Source organism: Vombatus ursinus, unplaced genomic scaffold (genome assembly GCF_900497805.2).
Source record: "Vombatus ursinus unplaced genomic scaffold, bare-nosed wombat genome assembly UNPS02014804.1, whole genome shotgun sequence".
Taxonomy (NCBI): domain Eukaryota; kingdom Metazoa; phylum Chordata; class Mammalia; order Diprotodontia; family Vombatidae; genus Vombatus; species Vombatus ursinus.
This window is the reverse complement of record NW_020954582.1, coordinates 3,096,797-3,113,339: the sequence shown is the minus strand read 5'-3', so window position 1 is coordinate 3,113,339 and position 16,543 is coordinate 3,096,797. Positions and strand designations below refer to the sequence as shown.

The window sequence follows — 16,543 nt, the reverse complement described above, 5'->3', positions numbered from 1 at the left end:
AAAGCTTCATTTCAGGAAGCCTTCCATGGCCATTAACAAAGAGGGAGAAAGGAGTTAACGCAGGGCCAGAAGCAGCATCTTCCTTAAAGGTAAGCTTGGGAAAGGAGAGGGGAAGGTTGGTTTCAACCTCAACATAAGGTGGAACTAAGGCACAGACGGTGCCCCAGTGAAGAACTACGGAAGTGTGAGTGAGAAGACATGTCGTTTGTGACTGTCTTCTCCCAGGCAGAAAGAGGAAGTCAGTGCTGGACACACAGAGAGAGTTCCAGGAGACATACACGGCAATATCAGCTTTGCCCCAAAGAGAATGACACTGGAATCTGTTGCCCCATGCCCAAGGTGGCCATGAACAGAGCTTTGATGCCTCAGAAGGGGCTCAGAGCAGGTTTCACCTAAGCAGTTTTCAGTAATCCTCGAGGGGACAGCTCTATCACATTTGACATTGACAGGATTTTTGCAGACTTGAGTATCTTACTAAAATGGACTTTCATAACCACATAATTCTATCACAATTTAAAGAGGACAATCGGCCAGCTTGGATGGTAATAACACGGCCATCGGGCCACGTTTGTACATTTTGTACCATATGCTGGTTAACTAGAAGTTGATCTTTTTATGGCTAATTGGTTCAACATTTGTAGTGCTTTCAGAAATTGCCTGAATATCCTTTACAAATATACTTATTAAAAGAGAGAGGGAGAGAGAGAGAAAGAGAGAGACAGAGAGAGAGAGAAAGAGAGAGAGAGAGAGAGAGAGAGAGAGAGATTATCAAAGGTACACTAAAGGGCAACAGCCAACTGAGTTAGAGAAGTTATTAAAACTTTAAGCTAGAGTTTGTTTTTTTTTTTTATTTTTAAAAAATGCTTGGCGTTTACCCCTTGATCCCCAGGAGGGGCAGCAGCCTCACAGGAAGACTCTTCTTTCCCCAGTGGCTGCTGTCACCAGCTTCCCGTCTCCTCAGCATAAAGAGCCAGGCTCTCTCTGCCCATCACTCCAAAGCATGGTTTCTAAATTTGGGCTGGCATACTTGTTCAAGGTCTCCTTGGGAGTGGGTAGCCCTGCGTGGAAGCTTCTATGCTTTTCTCTTGGCTTGCTTCTTGCCCATAATATGAAGCAGCTCAGGGGACATGTAGTAAGGTTTCTCTAGGCTTCCATCATTTCTCTCCAGATCTTCACCTGGATGTGCAGCAAACAGCAGCAAACAGTCATAAGGATGTTTTTTAAACCCAAGAATAAAACAGGGGAAAATGAAGAGAGACCAATGTTAGAAAGTTAAAGACAAGACGGTTTCATCAAAGTTAGTTCACTGAGTCTCTTCGGTGTCATTTGGACAATTTTCCCAAGTCCTCCCTTTCCCCATGACAATGCTTGGGTTTCTGGGGGTGGGGGAGGGCTAGGGCTATAAGAGCTCAGCTAGTTGGGTAGTGCAGTAAATAGAATTCTAGACCTGAAGTCAGGAAGACTAGAGTTCAAAGCCGGCTTCAGACACTTACCAGATGTGTGACCCTGGACAAGTCACTTAACTTTTGCCTACCTCATTTTCCTCAGCAGTAAAGTGGCAGTAATAATAACACCTACCTCTCAGGGTTGCTGGGGAATCCAATGAGACCACATTTGTAAAGTACTTCGCACAGTGCCTGGCACACAAGAAGCACCATATTAATGTTGGCTATTATTATTAGTTATTATGTTGGTGATTTTTTTTACCACATCTGTGACTTCCCCAGCATAAGAAACTCCTAGTGAAGAAACTCTCTCCCAGAATTCAAGTGGGCAGCTCTCTACAGCTTCTCATACTAGATGATAAGGGGGCACCAAGAGGTTAGTGACTTGTCCAGGGTCAGTGTGTGTCTGAGGCAGAATTGGAACCCAGGTTTCTCTAACCCCAATAGCTAGCCCTTCACCCACTGCGCCAAGCTGCCTTTCAATGATTATTAATGGCTATTATAGCAATTAGAATAGCTATTCAAATATTATTTGAATATTTAAATATGACAACGATTATAATAGCTATTCAAACTACATTTTTGAGTCTGTCAATGACCTTCCTCTAATGCGAAGGACACAAGCCGAATTTGTTCTTTCTCGTGGGTCATGCAGTTGCTCTCACTTTCTTTCCTTAGCATACCATTAGCCAAACGGGGTTCTGCCTGCTTGGGCACTCATCTCCACTGACTGGCACACACTTCTCCTCCGAGCAGCATCCAAATTCTTGAAGATGCTGACATCCCCGGGAGCGTGTGTGTGGCAAGGGCTGGGGGCAGGAAGGCGTAGATGTCTTATAGGGTATTGGCCCAGTAGCTCGAAGGGGGCGAAGAAATGTCTTCAAATAGATCGAATTTTTGAAACTGCCCATAATTTTTTTTGGCAGCAAAGGAGATAAAAACAAGGCAGACTCATATAATCAGGATTTGGCCTGGAAGACAGTCTACAAGCGGTCATTTCCAAGTGCCTGTAGGAACACCTGGTGTAGGGAAGAGAAACCCAGTCTAGTCTACCATGTTCTTTATTTTTCAAGAAAAGAGTCTCTAAAAGAAAGCCGTTCATATTCAGCACCAAGAGGAGATTGAAGCTGGAATTCTATCTGGCTTTCTGTGGAGTTGACATTTCAGTAATAAAGATGGCAGGAGGAAGAGGAGTCAGGGTGAGGGAGTGAGAAGGCAATTCTCATTGCCCACACTAAATATTCTAGTCTACCAAAGAGGGTTCCAGAGGCGTAAGTCTTTAAACGTTTGCTGCTATGCTTTAGAGAGAAGCCACACTTAACAAGCTGGGCCTGGAATGAGGCAAAGGCTCATTCTATTCCTGACTCAGACTTGGGAAGAGAGGACTTGGATAGTCCATAGTTTAGGTATCCTTCCTCTGGTAGCCATGGTTTTTTCTGCCTCTGGCCATAAATTTGATCAGCAACTTTGCCCATCATAATACATGGTCCTTGAGGGCAAAAGCTTTACTTTTGTCTTTCTTTGTATTCCCAGAACTTAATTCAGTGCCTACCACAAAATGAGTGCTTATCGAATGACTGGCTTTCCTTGGCTACAACTACACTTCCCTAATAAGCAAATGCTGGTGTGCTAACTGTAAACTAAGGCAAAATGAACAGAATAAGCAAGTCCAAGTTCAAATACATAGCTATTCAAAGGAAGAATCCACAACTGAGCTCAGGACTTCTAAATTCCTGGCTTCTGGATCCCTAGGTTGATGGACAGATGCATATAATGGAAAAGAAAGGTCAAGCCATTTCTTTACATATTAATTCATTCCATGGCAATGACTCAACTCTATTCCTCTCTCCATCCAGCATGGGCTGAACTCAGGGATCACTTCCAAAGAAGAAAAGATGAGTCTTTGAGTCACTCTCTGATATGTGAAGGAAAGTGAAAGGTAAAGAAAAAAGGGAAAGGCATACACAACTGAATGCAGAATTCCAGAGAATAGCAAGCAGAGATAAGAAGGTTTTCTGCAATGAGAAATGCAAAAAAATAGAAGAAAACAATAGAATGAGAAAGACAGAGCTCTTCAAGAAAATTAGAGATATCAGGGGACTATTTCATGCAAAGCATAGACATCATAAAAGACAAAAATGGTAGGGATTTAACAGAAGCAGCAACTAAGAAGAGCTGTCAAGAATACAAAAAAGAACTATACAAGAATGATCTTAACATCACCAGTAACTATGATGGTATGATTACTGATCTAGAGCCAGCCATCCTGGAGAATGAAATCAAGTGGGCTTTAGGAAGCATCGCTCACACTAAAGTTGGTGGAGGCGACAGAATTCCAGTTAAGCTATTTAAAATCCAAAAAGGTGGTGCTGTTAAAGTGCTACACCCAATATGCCCTGTGAAAACTAAACAGTGGCCACTGTATTGAAAAAGATCAGTTTATATCCCAATCCTAAAGAAGGGCAATGCCAAGAAATGTTCAAATTATAGAACAATTGTACTCATTTCACACACCAGCAAGGTTATACTTAAGATTCTGCAAGCTAAGTTTCAGCAACATGTGAATCAACAATTACCAGAAGAGTAGGCTGATTTTTTGAAGAGGCAGAGGAACTAGAGACCAAATTGCCAACACTTGTTGGATTATGGAGAAAGCAAGAGAGTGCCAGAAGAAATATCTGCTTCTGCTTCATTGGCTATACTAAGGCCTTTGTGCAGATCACAACAAAATGTGACAAGTCCTCAAAAAGATGGGAGTACCAGATCATCTTACTGGTCTCCTGAGGAACCTATATGTGGGCTAAGAAGCAACAGTTTGAACTGTGGAACAACTGTTTGGTTTAAGATTGGAAGAGGAGTACAACAGGGTGGTATGTTGTCACTTTATTTAACCTAAATGGAGAGTGCATCATGGGAAATGTCGGGCTGAATGAATCAAAAGCTGGAATCGAGGTCACCAGGAGAAATATCAAAAATCTTAGATATGCCGATGCTACCACTCTGATGGCAAAAAAGTGAAGAGTAATTAAGAAGCCTCTTGAAGGTGAAAGAGGAGGGTATAAAAGCTGGCTTGAAGTTTAACATAAAAAAAAAAAACTAAGATCTTGGCACCTGGTCCCATCACTTCCTGGTAAATAGGGGAAGAAGATATGGAAGCAGTGGCAGATTTTATATTTTTGGGCTCAAGGATCACTGCAGATGGTGACTGCAGCCATGAAATTAAAAGCTATGGCAAATCTGGACAGCAGACTAAAAAACAGACAACACCTTGCCAACAAAGGTCTAAATAGTCAAAGCTATGGTTTTTCTAGTAGCAATGTATAGCTGTGAGAGTTGGGCCATAAGGAAATGTGAGCTCTACGGAATCGATGCTTTCAAATGATGGTGTTGGAGAAGACTTTTGAGAGTCCTTTAAACATTAAGGAGATCAAATCAGTCAATGTTTAAAGAAATTAATTCAGCGTATTCACTGGAAGCCAAAGCTTAAATACGTTGGCCACATATTGAAAAGACAGGACTCATTGGAAAAGACTCTGATATTGGGAAAGATTGAAGGCAAAAGGAAAAAGGTATGGCAGAGGATGAAATGGAAAGATAATATGGAAACAATGAATGTGAACTTGGACAGACTTTAAGAGATAGTGGAGGAGAGAAGGGCCTGGCATGTTATTTATGGACCATGGGGTCATGAAGAGTTAGACACACCTGACTACCAACAGCAGCTGATATGCTGCTGATCATAACAGCCCTGTCAAACCACACCTTTCCCTTGAAACTTAGGAAAGACCAGGTTAATTACCCATGAAGTCCGTTGAGTTGATCAAATCAGAAAACTGTGTCCCAAAGAATTATTTTTTCTTTTGCCAAATTGAATGACCCTTCCTAGTTCTGCTGAATAACTTTACTTGACAAAAATGACCAAGCAGGAGTTCCCTGAGGCCCTTAAGTTCTGAGGCTAAAATTTAAAACATTTATTCAGTTTGTGGTTCTGACATGCTGTGAAAAAGGAGACAATGGCATAGTGGATAGAGAGTTAGTCTCAGAGTTAGGAGGACCTGGGTTCAAGTCCTGAACCCCATCCACTGTCTATCTGACCTTACATAATTCACTTAACCTTTTAGGGCCTTAGGTAATACTCTAAGACTTTAAGTTGCACTCAGAGGGTGATGATCTGCACTGTCAGAGGGAATTCCCTGAGCCAATGAAATCACAAATTTAATCCCTATCATCTATCCCTATGAAAAAGAAACATAGTTATCTGAGATCTCCCCTCCATTTTAAAATTTATTTTTATTTTTACTTTTTTTAGGCAATTGGGGTTAAGTGACTTGCCCATGGTCACACAGCTAGTAAGTGTCAAGTGTTTGGTCTGAGGCCGGATTTGAACTCAGGTCCTCCTAACCTCAGGGCCAGTGCTCTATCCACTGCGCCACCTAGCTGCCCCTTCCCTCCATTTTTTTAAAGTAAATGACTAACCTGGGAAATATTAGGGCACTTCCAGATCCCTTAAGGAATTGATCATTGGCAGCATGGTGGCACAGCCAACTTCAATTCCCTATGAAACATTTTTTGGATAGAATGATGCAATGGAAGGTCTGGCCCTATGTGACTTTGGAGCCAGTGAGAACCTGACATTAGCATAGACTCCCCCAAAGAAAATCTGTCCTGAAAGCAGGAAGGGCAAGTCCTGCTATCCATTGTTGAACAGTCCTGATGGCCAAAGTCATCTATTGGCATACATTGGAAGACATTTTTTAAAAATACAATGGAACGTCTGAGCTGGTCTAATCCCAGGGAAACCAAGAGTCATGGCAGCACTTTGCAAAGCTCCTGTGTGCTGTTGTTACTGTTGCTGAAAGAAACTCTGCTAAGCAATTTCCCATTCTAGCCAAAACATCATTTTGGTCTTGTAGTCAGGTCGTGGCAAATCCGTAAGCTGCCAGCCAAGGACTCGGCTGGCCATATTCTCGCCACCATTCAATGGCTCCCCAGCTGCGTCCCAATCCGAACTGCAAAGAGGCAGGTGCTAAATACTTACAGAAGCAGAGGAAAAGGGTATCGACACACATTGCAAAGACACTGAAGAACCCATGGGCAATGAGGTAAGACCCAAAAATTATCATCTGGAAGCAGACAGACAGAGGGGGAAATGCATCATTGAGACTGACCCAGGAAGCAAATAGGAAAGGTTCAATATACTATGTATCAGAATAAATCCCTGGAAGCAGGTAATCAATGATTTTCATTCATTCATTGAAGTCTCAGCTTTGGCATCTATATGAAGTCTTTTCTGATTCCCCTCACTTGTTTTTATCTCCCATATAACCTTATGCGTGTATGTATATAGTATATATTTTATATATTTAAATATGCATTGTTTAGTACAGTCCTAATAGAATGGAAGCCCTTTGAGGACAGGGCCTGTTTCAATTTTGCCTCTGTATGTCCAGCCCCTCACTCAATGACTGGCATACAGAAGACAACGAAGGACCGAATGAATTCCGCATATGATACTTTGATGTGATTAGGATCTCAAAGATTCAATTACTCCCTACTTACAACATAGTGGGACAAAAGATTTAACAATGAGTTTCCTGGCTTGTTTTGTCCCGAGATTCTCAGGAAAACTTCATTTCCTGGAGGAAGCCGTTTATTTTCTTGTCTATTCACATTGCTTCCACTGGGCTTTCAGATACTATTTATTAGGATACTATTCATTCTCACATATCTGAGCACAGGTTTTGCGGAACTCACTCAGAAGTCACTGGTCTCAGTCCTCTCTTGTTTCAGCATATTTTTTCTCCAAAGAATACTGTTCCACTTTTAGGTCATGTAATAAGTCAGGAATAAGATCAGAACATCTAGAATCAGAGATGCAGGGCCTTAGAGGACATCTGGTCAAGGCTACTTCATTTTATAGAGAAGAAAATTGTGGCCCATGGTAAGTAAGTGATTTGTCCAAGGTCATTTAGACAATAATTGGCGGAGCTGGGATTTGAACTCAGATGCTGAGTCTAAATCCAGTGGTCTTTCCACTGTACCACACTGCCTCCTAGAGGGGAAAATAGTAACACTATTGATTGTTGGAGAAGAAGAGAGAAGCGAAGATAGGCCCTTTTATTAGTTTGGCATTAGATTAACCATGTAGGATTAGAAAATGCCAAAGAAGGTGTGTCTCCTGCTAGTCAGCTGGTGGATTTTGCAATTACAGATAGGGAAAAGGGACCCTTTCTGATGTGTGTGTGTGTGTGTGTGTGTGTGTGTGTGTGTCTGTGTGCATGTTAGAAATGATGAAATATCAACAGTACTTTAAAATGTTACATTAGGATTGTCAAGCCAAATCTAAAAAATTGCAAGGGCACTCTGGCTGTCTGAGCATTGGACTCAGCTTCTAACATAGCCTTTGAACTCCAGGCAACATGAGCCTGGTGACTGTGTATGGACCCTAGCTTTGGAAGTGCAGGGAACAGGAAGGCTAATTGGAAAGTGTGCACGTGTGTGTGTCTGTGTGTGTGTGTCTGTGTGTGTGTGTGTGTGTGTCTGTGTGTGTGTGTGTCTGTGTGTGTGTGTCTGTGTGTGTGTGTCTGTGTGTGTGTGTGTGTCTGTGTGTGTGTGTGTGTGTGTGTGTGGAGTGCTTTAAGGTATGAAAAACCCCTTTACATGTTCACATATTATCTCATTTTGTTCTCACGATAAACAACTGAAGTAGGTGTTATTATTATCCTTATTATCCTTATTTTACAGGTGAGGAAACTGAGTCTGAGAGAGGTTAAGTAACATGCTCAGGATCACACAGCTAATAAAAGTCTAAGGCTGGATCTGAATTCAGTTCTTCCTGACTCCAACTCCAGCACTCTAGCCACTATGGTGCCACCTAACTGCCTAGGAGCCGTGTTCCTTCAAAGTCAAGAATGGTAGAGCACATCACAGTCAATTCTAGTGAATTATGACCTACTCTAATGAGCTCAGCACGTGCACTGTTGTCTACATAATACCAATGCAGAATTGTCTAATGAAAAGATTGCTGGCTTCGGAATCACAACACTTGGGTTCAAATCCTGCCACAACTACATACTGCCCATGTAACCTTAGAGAGTCACATAGCATCTTTCTGCCTCCACTTTCGCAGCTATTAATTGAAGGAGCTGGAATAGATAATCTCCAATTTCCCTTCCAAGTCTAAGTCTATGATCCTATTAAATAGATTCGGTCAATGAAGTAAAAATATTCAGAGAAACCAGTCATTTCAATGAATGAATGAATGAATCCCTTAACTCATCACAAGAGTGAATGAGAAAAAAACAAAAAGTTTGTAGAGTCAGCCTACAGCTGTGACCATAAAAGTGTGTGCTACAAGTTCTACCTGGTATGTTGGGAAATGTTGGTCATTATATCATTCCAGATGGAAGAAAAATTGTAATTATTTTAGTAGATTTTATATATGTAGCATGCATTGCATACTTAAGTATAATATTCTTAAAATCAACCATAAATGCCTCTTACATAGACACAGTAACCTCCAAACACTTCAGGCTTTGAACTTGAAAAGGAAGCAATGAAATGATTGTTGTTATTGAACAAAGACTGCACATGTGTGAGTCTCTGAACTTGCCTGGGGTGTTGGAACTTAGCTTTAGTGTGCCTCAAAGAACTGGAGGCTAAAGGGGTACCTATCAATTGGGGAATGACTGAACAAGTTGTGCGGTAGAAAGGTGATGGAATCCTAGTGTGCTCTAAGAAAAGATGAAGGGAGTGGTATCAGAGAAAAATGAGAAGACTTATATGAACTGATGCAGAGTGAAGGGAACAGACCAGGAGAACAATTTACACAATAACAACGACCTTCTCAAGACAAATAGCTTTGAATGATGCCAAGAACTGTGAGCAAAGCAATAACCAACCAGCAGTCCAGAGGACCAAAGATTAAACATGTCACCTACCTTCTGACAAAATGGTAATAGATTCAGGGTGGAGATTAAAACTTTTTTTTTTTGACATGGTCAATGTGGAAATTTGTTTTGATTGACTATATGCATATTTGTTGTAAGGAATTTAGGATTTTTTCCCCTTTTCTAATGGAAGATAAAATGAAAAAAGAAAAAAAAACAGAATTTTGTTACCTGAAAAAAAATATATCAAATTAAAAAATTCAACGTGCCTTCCTCATGGCAAAGAATACTATGCTGTGAGCAAAAAAGGCTGAGAGCCCCTCGTTAAAGGTCTCTTTCAGACAAAGAGTGAGGCTTTTGTTCTAAGTTTCAGACCAAGAAAATAACCTTAATATGATTTTATCTTCAAAACATTTTAAGGATAATGACAAAGTTGTCAGGATGAAAACCAAAGCAACATTTCCTCATATAGGGTGGGAACAGGATTGCACAGGGCCAGTCCCCCAGTCATGATCTTACAGGTGGTGATTATTTGTCTGAGACTTTTGGAAACTCTATTGAGTATGGATGTGCCCGTTGGAAATGTTTCTGTGATGGAGGCTGTCTGACAAGGTTAGTCAGCCCTTCATGCCTTCTAAGGATTGGGTTTCAATGTCTGATACTGTCCCCAAGACAATGTGATTGAAGGATGGACTCTCGTGGGAGGTGTCATTCATCCTTTCATGGAGAGGAGAGGTGAGAGCAGCATAATGGATTTCTGTTCTGGGTGAAACCATTGGCATGTTGACATTCTTCTGGGAGAGGGTGGCTCCCATCTCTGGAGTTGTGTCGCTGGTTGGATGGGGTAGAGGAGTCGATGTGTGGTAAAATGCAAAGAACCTTGGGTTTCAGATCCCTGATCTGGAGCTGGAAGGGACTTCAGAAGCCATCTAGACCAACCCCATTGTTTTACAAAGGAGGAAACTGAGGCCCAAAAGGTTCCATGATGTGATTAGATTCACATGCAGTAAGCATCAGAGGGAAGATTTGAACCCAGGTTCTCTGATTCCAGAGTCTGTATTCTTTCCACAATACCACATTGTTTCCTTTAGGCACACAGCCTAAGTTGGACTTTCCTCTCTGCCTCTTACTAAACATGGAACCTCGGACAAGTGACTGAACCTCTCCTGGCCTTCTTATATGTGATCCTAACCCCAAGCACCCATCTACACTAGTGCCTCCAAGATCACCTTGGTTTTTTTATTTGTGTATGTCTTGTGTATACACATACACACACACACATATATATACACACACACTTACAGAGAGATATGGATATCTAGATAATAGGCATCTCTCTTTGTCTATCTCTCTTTCTGTACACACACACATATATGTATGTATGCACACACACATATATGTGGGTAAATATATATACATATACATACATACATACATATATATATATAATCCCCAAATGTTTAGAGCTAAAAAAGACCTAAGGACACTGAGTCCAACCTTCTCTCTCCTATTAGAATGGAAGCTCAATGTGGGCAGGGAATCTCTTGCAAAATGTTGTCTTTATGTTACCAGTATTTTGCCATATCTGGTACATAGTAGATGTTCACTAAATACCAATTGATTGATTAATGATGGGGTTAGACTATAGGACCTTGAAGGTCCCTTTCGGTTTTAGACCACTAATCTTGAGATCTCCTGATTACTGCCACCACCACTATCCCCATCTCCAATACACACATATATACTCAGGCTATAGTAACAATGAAAAATAGGGTCCAGTTCTGTTTCTGGGCTGCCAATTAGCAGCTATCAGCCATGATTCCTTCCCATCCTCTGCCCTAAACCTAACTGTAACCAGGGGAAGGGCACTAGCTTTGAAGCTATTCCTTAGTTATTAGCCTACTGAAGGTCCCATGCCTCAGACAGCATTAAAGCAACAATTCTTCATGCACATGCCACTATAAACTCATTAATTTAACCTTCATGGAAAGCTCTAGGATCAGAGTCATGGATTCGAGTTGGAAGGTCACTCAGAGGCGATGGAGTCCCATCTCTTGTTTCATCATCATACAATCATAGGCTCACAGATCAAGAGATGGATGGAACTCAAAGGTCACCCCCATCCCAACCCTTTAATTTGACATGAACAAAGTGAATCCCAGAAGGTGAAGTGATGTACTTAGTCAAGGTGACCCAGACAGTAAGGCTGCAGTGACCATGTGGGCTCTGAAGCCAGGTCCTTGGATGCCAAACCCTTCCCCATGCCCCACCCTGCCTCCCATTCTAAAAAGCTCCAGGGTGTGCAACCAGGATGGAGCCCTTCCTTACCAACAGAGGCACCCAGTAATAATTCAGTGTTGGTGGTGTGACCGGGAGTTTTTTTGTGAAGAACAGAAAGCCCAGGATACCTATTAAAACAGGAAGAAGGTTATAATTCATTTGCATGGGGATATCACTTTTTATATCAAGGCTGCTTCACAAAGCACTCCCGTTCCCTCTATCTGTAGATTACTTACCCATGCTAGTAGAAATAAGCAGCTTCCCCATACATAACAAGAATTCTGTCACTTTATCCAACACGGCAACTCTGCATAACAGAGAAGTGAGAAAATGACCCTCAAAACCCCCATGCCTTGTTCAGTGTGCATTTCTGCAGGGTCTTTGGGATCCTTAGAGGGCAGGGGGAGGAATCATGCAGGAATCCAGCTAGATGCATCTTGCCTAACATTTGGTCTGCCAAAAATCACCCCAGGATGAACTTGGGGCCCAGAGATGAAGTTGAATAATTTTAATGCATTAACCAGAACACAGCCTTGCAGGGCCATTCAGGAATGGTCTGGGTGCCATGTTGTTTTCCCAGCAACAATTCTGCTGCTGAGGATATAATGAGACTTAAGAATGTTTGATGGCTATAATAGTCTTTCCCTTTAGCCCAGCCAGGTTTTCCCAGCTTCCTGTCATTTTCTTTTTTTCCCCTTCCTTAATCACCAACTCCTGTCATTTACTATTTGATGAAGATGCCTTATTGGTGTAGCTAGAACATGAAGGCATCCAAGGTAGTAACAAATATAGAAAGTGAGGCAATTGGACAGAAATACAGGGTAGTAAGCACGTGCCAAGGAAAAAATAGACATTAGAGTGAAAGAAAAGTCAAATATTTAAATCGGCTCTCTGCCATAGCTATCTTAACATTGGTGCTCAAAATGCTTTAATCTGAATCTTATTTTATCTACATTCACTCTTAATTTTTTTGGTCCGATGTTATTTCTATGTATATTGTTGTAGTCATTGTGTATATTGTTTTCTTGGCTCTCTTGACTTTACTCTGCAGACATTAGTTCATGTAGCTCTTCGCAGGCTTCTCTCTCTTCAGCACGCACATCATTTCTTACAGTACAGTCATATGTCATTACATTCATGTACCACAATTTGTTTATACATTCCCCAATAAATGAGCATCTACTTTGCATTTACTTCTTAGCTGTCACAAAAAGCGCTGCTCTAAATATTTTGGAACATATGGAGACTTTTTTCTTTTCAATGGTTTCTTTAGGGCATAAGCCCAGTAATGGAGTCTCTGGTTCAAAAAGTATGGATATTTTGATCACTTTATTTACATAACTCCAAATTTGCTTTCCAAAATAATTGTACCACTCCACAGCCCCATCAACAATATTTCCACTTACTTATCTTTCCACAACCCCTCCAACAATGAATGAATGTTGTTTTTGTCATTTTTACCAATTTGCAAACCTCCTTGCTAAGCCTCAGGGTCAGATTGATTTGCATTTCCCTTACTACTGACTTGGAGTACTTTTTCATGTGGTTGTGAATATTTTACAGTTCTTCTGAGAAACATTTCTTCAAATTCTTTGACCGTGAATGTGTTGGAGAATGGATATTGTATGTGTGTGCACATATGATTTGTATATTTTGCTACAAAGCCTTTGTCAGATAAATCTGATACAGAGAGCTTTCCCCCTAGTTGACACTTCCCTTCTTGTCCCATATGCATTCATGTCATTGGTGCAGAAGCTTTTCAGTTGCAAGTACTCAAAGTTAATGATTTTATTTTTGTAAGTGTGTCCATCTCTTGTCAGCACATCTCTTACAAATAGCCATGGGAGGCATGTGATCTTTCTCTTCTATTTTTTTTTAACAGTTTGATATTTAACATAAGATCATGCATTCATTTAAAATGTATTGGGATGGATATGAACAGGCAGTTTGCAGATGAAGAAATTAAAGCTATCTATAGTCATATGAAAAAATGCTCTAAATCACTATTGATTAGAGAAATGCAAATTAAAACAACTTTCACACTTATCTGATTGGCTAACATGCCAAAAAAGGAAAAATGATAAATGCTGGAGAAGATGTGGGAAAATTGGAACACTAATTGTTGGTGAAGTTGTGAACTGATCCAACCATTCTTGAGATCAATTTGGAACTATGCCCTAAGGGCTATAAAAAATGTGCATACCCTTTGATTCAGCAATACCACTACTAGGTCTGTATCCTGAAGAGATCATAAAAAATGGGAAAAGGCCCACACGTACAAAAATATTTATAAGCAGCTCTTTTTGTGGTGGCCAAGAATCAGAAATTGAGAGGATGCTCATCAACTGGAGAATGACTAGATAAGTTGTGGTATATGAATATAATGGATTACTATTGTTCTAGAAGAAATGATGGCCAGGTAGATTTCAGAAAAACTTGGAAAGACTTTACATGAACTGATGCTGAGTGAAATGAACAGAACCAGGAGAACACTGTAAACAGTAACAGCAACACTGTGTGATGACCAATTCTGATAGACTTAGCACTTCTCAGCAATACAATGATCTAAGACAATTCCGAAAGACTCATGATGGAAAATGTTATTCTGTTTCCAATTAATTTATTTCCCCTCCAATTTTAATATATTTTCTTTTGTGCTTTTTGTTTGTTCATGTGTTGTTTTCTAATTTTAAAATACATATTCAGTTCAATAATTATCTTTCTATTTTATTACCGTATATTTGTAAGGATATGATTTCCCCTACATAACACTACTTTGGCTACATCCCAGAAATTTGGCATATAGTTTCATCATTATCATTCTTAATAATTTCTATGATTTTTTTATTTGATCCAGAGTATTTTTCCTGTTGAGGTATCTGTCTGTGTTCCAGGTTTTGAGATTTCCTCCTCCTTACATCTTTGGTACTTTCAATTCTCCTCTCTCCTCTTCCCCCATAATATCCTTTATCACTCACTTCCTGACTGCCTCCCCTCTGATTGTGGTTTCCTTGGGGGCTACATCTCAGAGTCTTAACCTACAACTTCCTAGCCTAGGTCTTGGCCTTCAAGCATGGTAGAATGCCACACAGGCCCTACATGCATGGTATTCTGCCTTGGTGACCTGCCCGTCTCCCTCTGTTCCTCAATTCTCTGACCTGGTATTAGCATTTTGGAGTCTACTTTCTCTAGCACTACCAGTTCAGAGCTTTGTAGCTAGGGTTTCTTCTCCTGGCAGGCTTTTGCTTCCAGAGGGTTGTGGCCAAGCTGACTGCTGAGGCCTAAGCAAATTTATGCATCCTGGAACCAGGGGCTTAATAGCTCTGGAAAGAGGGAAAGGGGACCAGAGTTTATGAGTGGGTTTTGATGAAAGTCTATGTCATATCCTTGGGTCTGCTAGTGAAGCCTTATGTTGATAGCCAAAACAGAAACAATTGCTATTTATACTTGCTCTGAGCCATCAAAACCCAAACAACGTGTAAGTGTTGCTTGGGCTGGAACCTATTATTGGCCCATCAGTGAGAGCCAGAGTGATTTGGTAGCTCCATTTGAATACCAACGGGTTTTATCAAAGCCTGGTTTTCTAGAGCTCGATTTCAAGAAACCATGAATGATAACTATATAGTGTCAGTGGGGATGGAGAGGAGGGGGTGAATGCAAAATATATTGCAATAGGACTTGGGAACTAGTTATATAAGCTAGGGAGGATTAAGAAAGGTCAAAAATCTCTTCCAAGGTTTCTGAAATGGATGATGGCATGACTGGTGGCACCACAGATAGAAAGAGCGGGAAAGACATGAACTTGGTTTGGGACATGTTGTGTGTGGTGTGTCAATGGGACATCCAGATGGCCGAGTTCTGTAGGCAAGTTATTGTGTGTGCATCTTCCTAGCTGGCATGGTCAACAGAATGCCAGACTTAAGACTCAGGAAAACCTTCATTAAAGTTCTGCCTCAGACACTTACTAGCTGTGTGACCCTAAGCAAATCATGTAATCTCTCTCAACCTTAGTCTCTCTGCCTCTAAAATGGTAATAACAACACTAGTACCTGTTTTCCAGGGCTGTTGTGAGGAACAAATGGCAACATTTCTACAATGCTTTGCAAACCTTAAAATATTATAGAAATGGAATAATGGGTGTGCAGGAGGATGGCAATGAGAGTCATTTTCCTGATTGAATTGGAAATTCTAAGAGCAGGGACTATCTTATTCAACTCACAACCTTATTTAGTGCCTAATAGTGCCTCATACATAAGCTGAGCTCAGTCTTTGTTGACTAACTGAATGACTGACTGACTGAAAGACTGACTGACTGACTGATAGATTGAAGGACAGATGGACAGACTGGCAGACTGACAGACAGAGAGACTGACTGACTGACTGACAGAATGACAGATTGGACAGGCTGACTGACAGGCTGATTGACTGAAAAACTGACAGACTGACTGACAGACAGACAGACAGATGGACAGACTGACAGACTGACTGACAGACTGACTGACAGGTTGACTGACAGACAGACGGACAGACAGACAGAAGGACAGACTGACAGGCAAACTGACAGACCGACAAACTGACAGGACGACTGACAGACTGGCTGATAGGCTGACTGACTGACAGACTGACACACTGACACACTGACTGACTAACTGACAGGTTGACTGACAGATGGACAGATGGACAGATGTACAGACTGACTGACAGACAGTCTGACTGACTGGCTGACAGGCTGGCTGACAGGCTGACTGACAGGCTGGCTGACAGGCTGACTGACAGACTGACTGACAGGTTGACTGACTGACAGACAGACAGATGTACAGACTGACTGACAAACTGACAGACTGACTGACAGACAGACAGATTGACAAACTGACAGACTGACTGACTGACAATGTCTCCATCAGCAATGACAATCAGTCCACCAAGAAG

At 41.2% G+C, this 16,543-nt stretch overlaps 1 protein-coding gene across 4 annotated transcripts in view; it reads right to left on the bottom strand.

Annotated features, from left to right (window-relative positions):
- Positions 1–890: 890 nt before the first annotated feature.
- SLC44A5 (solute carrier family 44 member 5) overlaps positions 891–16,543 on the bottom strand; it is a 408,380-nt gene continuing 392,727 nt past the window's right edge. Inside the window, exons 19-22 of one of the 4 annotated variants that reach the window (XM_027874052.1) lie at positions 11,851–11,921; positions 11,663–11,742; positions 6,484–6,568; positions 891–1,176 (exon numbers count right to left, since the gene is read on the bottom strand). In XM_027874052.1, coding sequence (XP_027729853.1) covers positions 1,073–1,176; positions 6,484–6,568; positions 11,663–11,742; positions 11,851–11,921 — 340 coding nt within the window. In that variant the 3' untranslated portion in view covers positions 891–1,072. The remainder of the gene's footprint in view (positions 1,177–6,483; positions 6,569–11,662; positions 11,743–11,850; positions 11,922–16,543) is intronic. The other 3 variants (XM_027874053.1, XM_027874055.1, XM_027874054.1) reach the window with 3 other exon arrangements.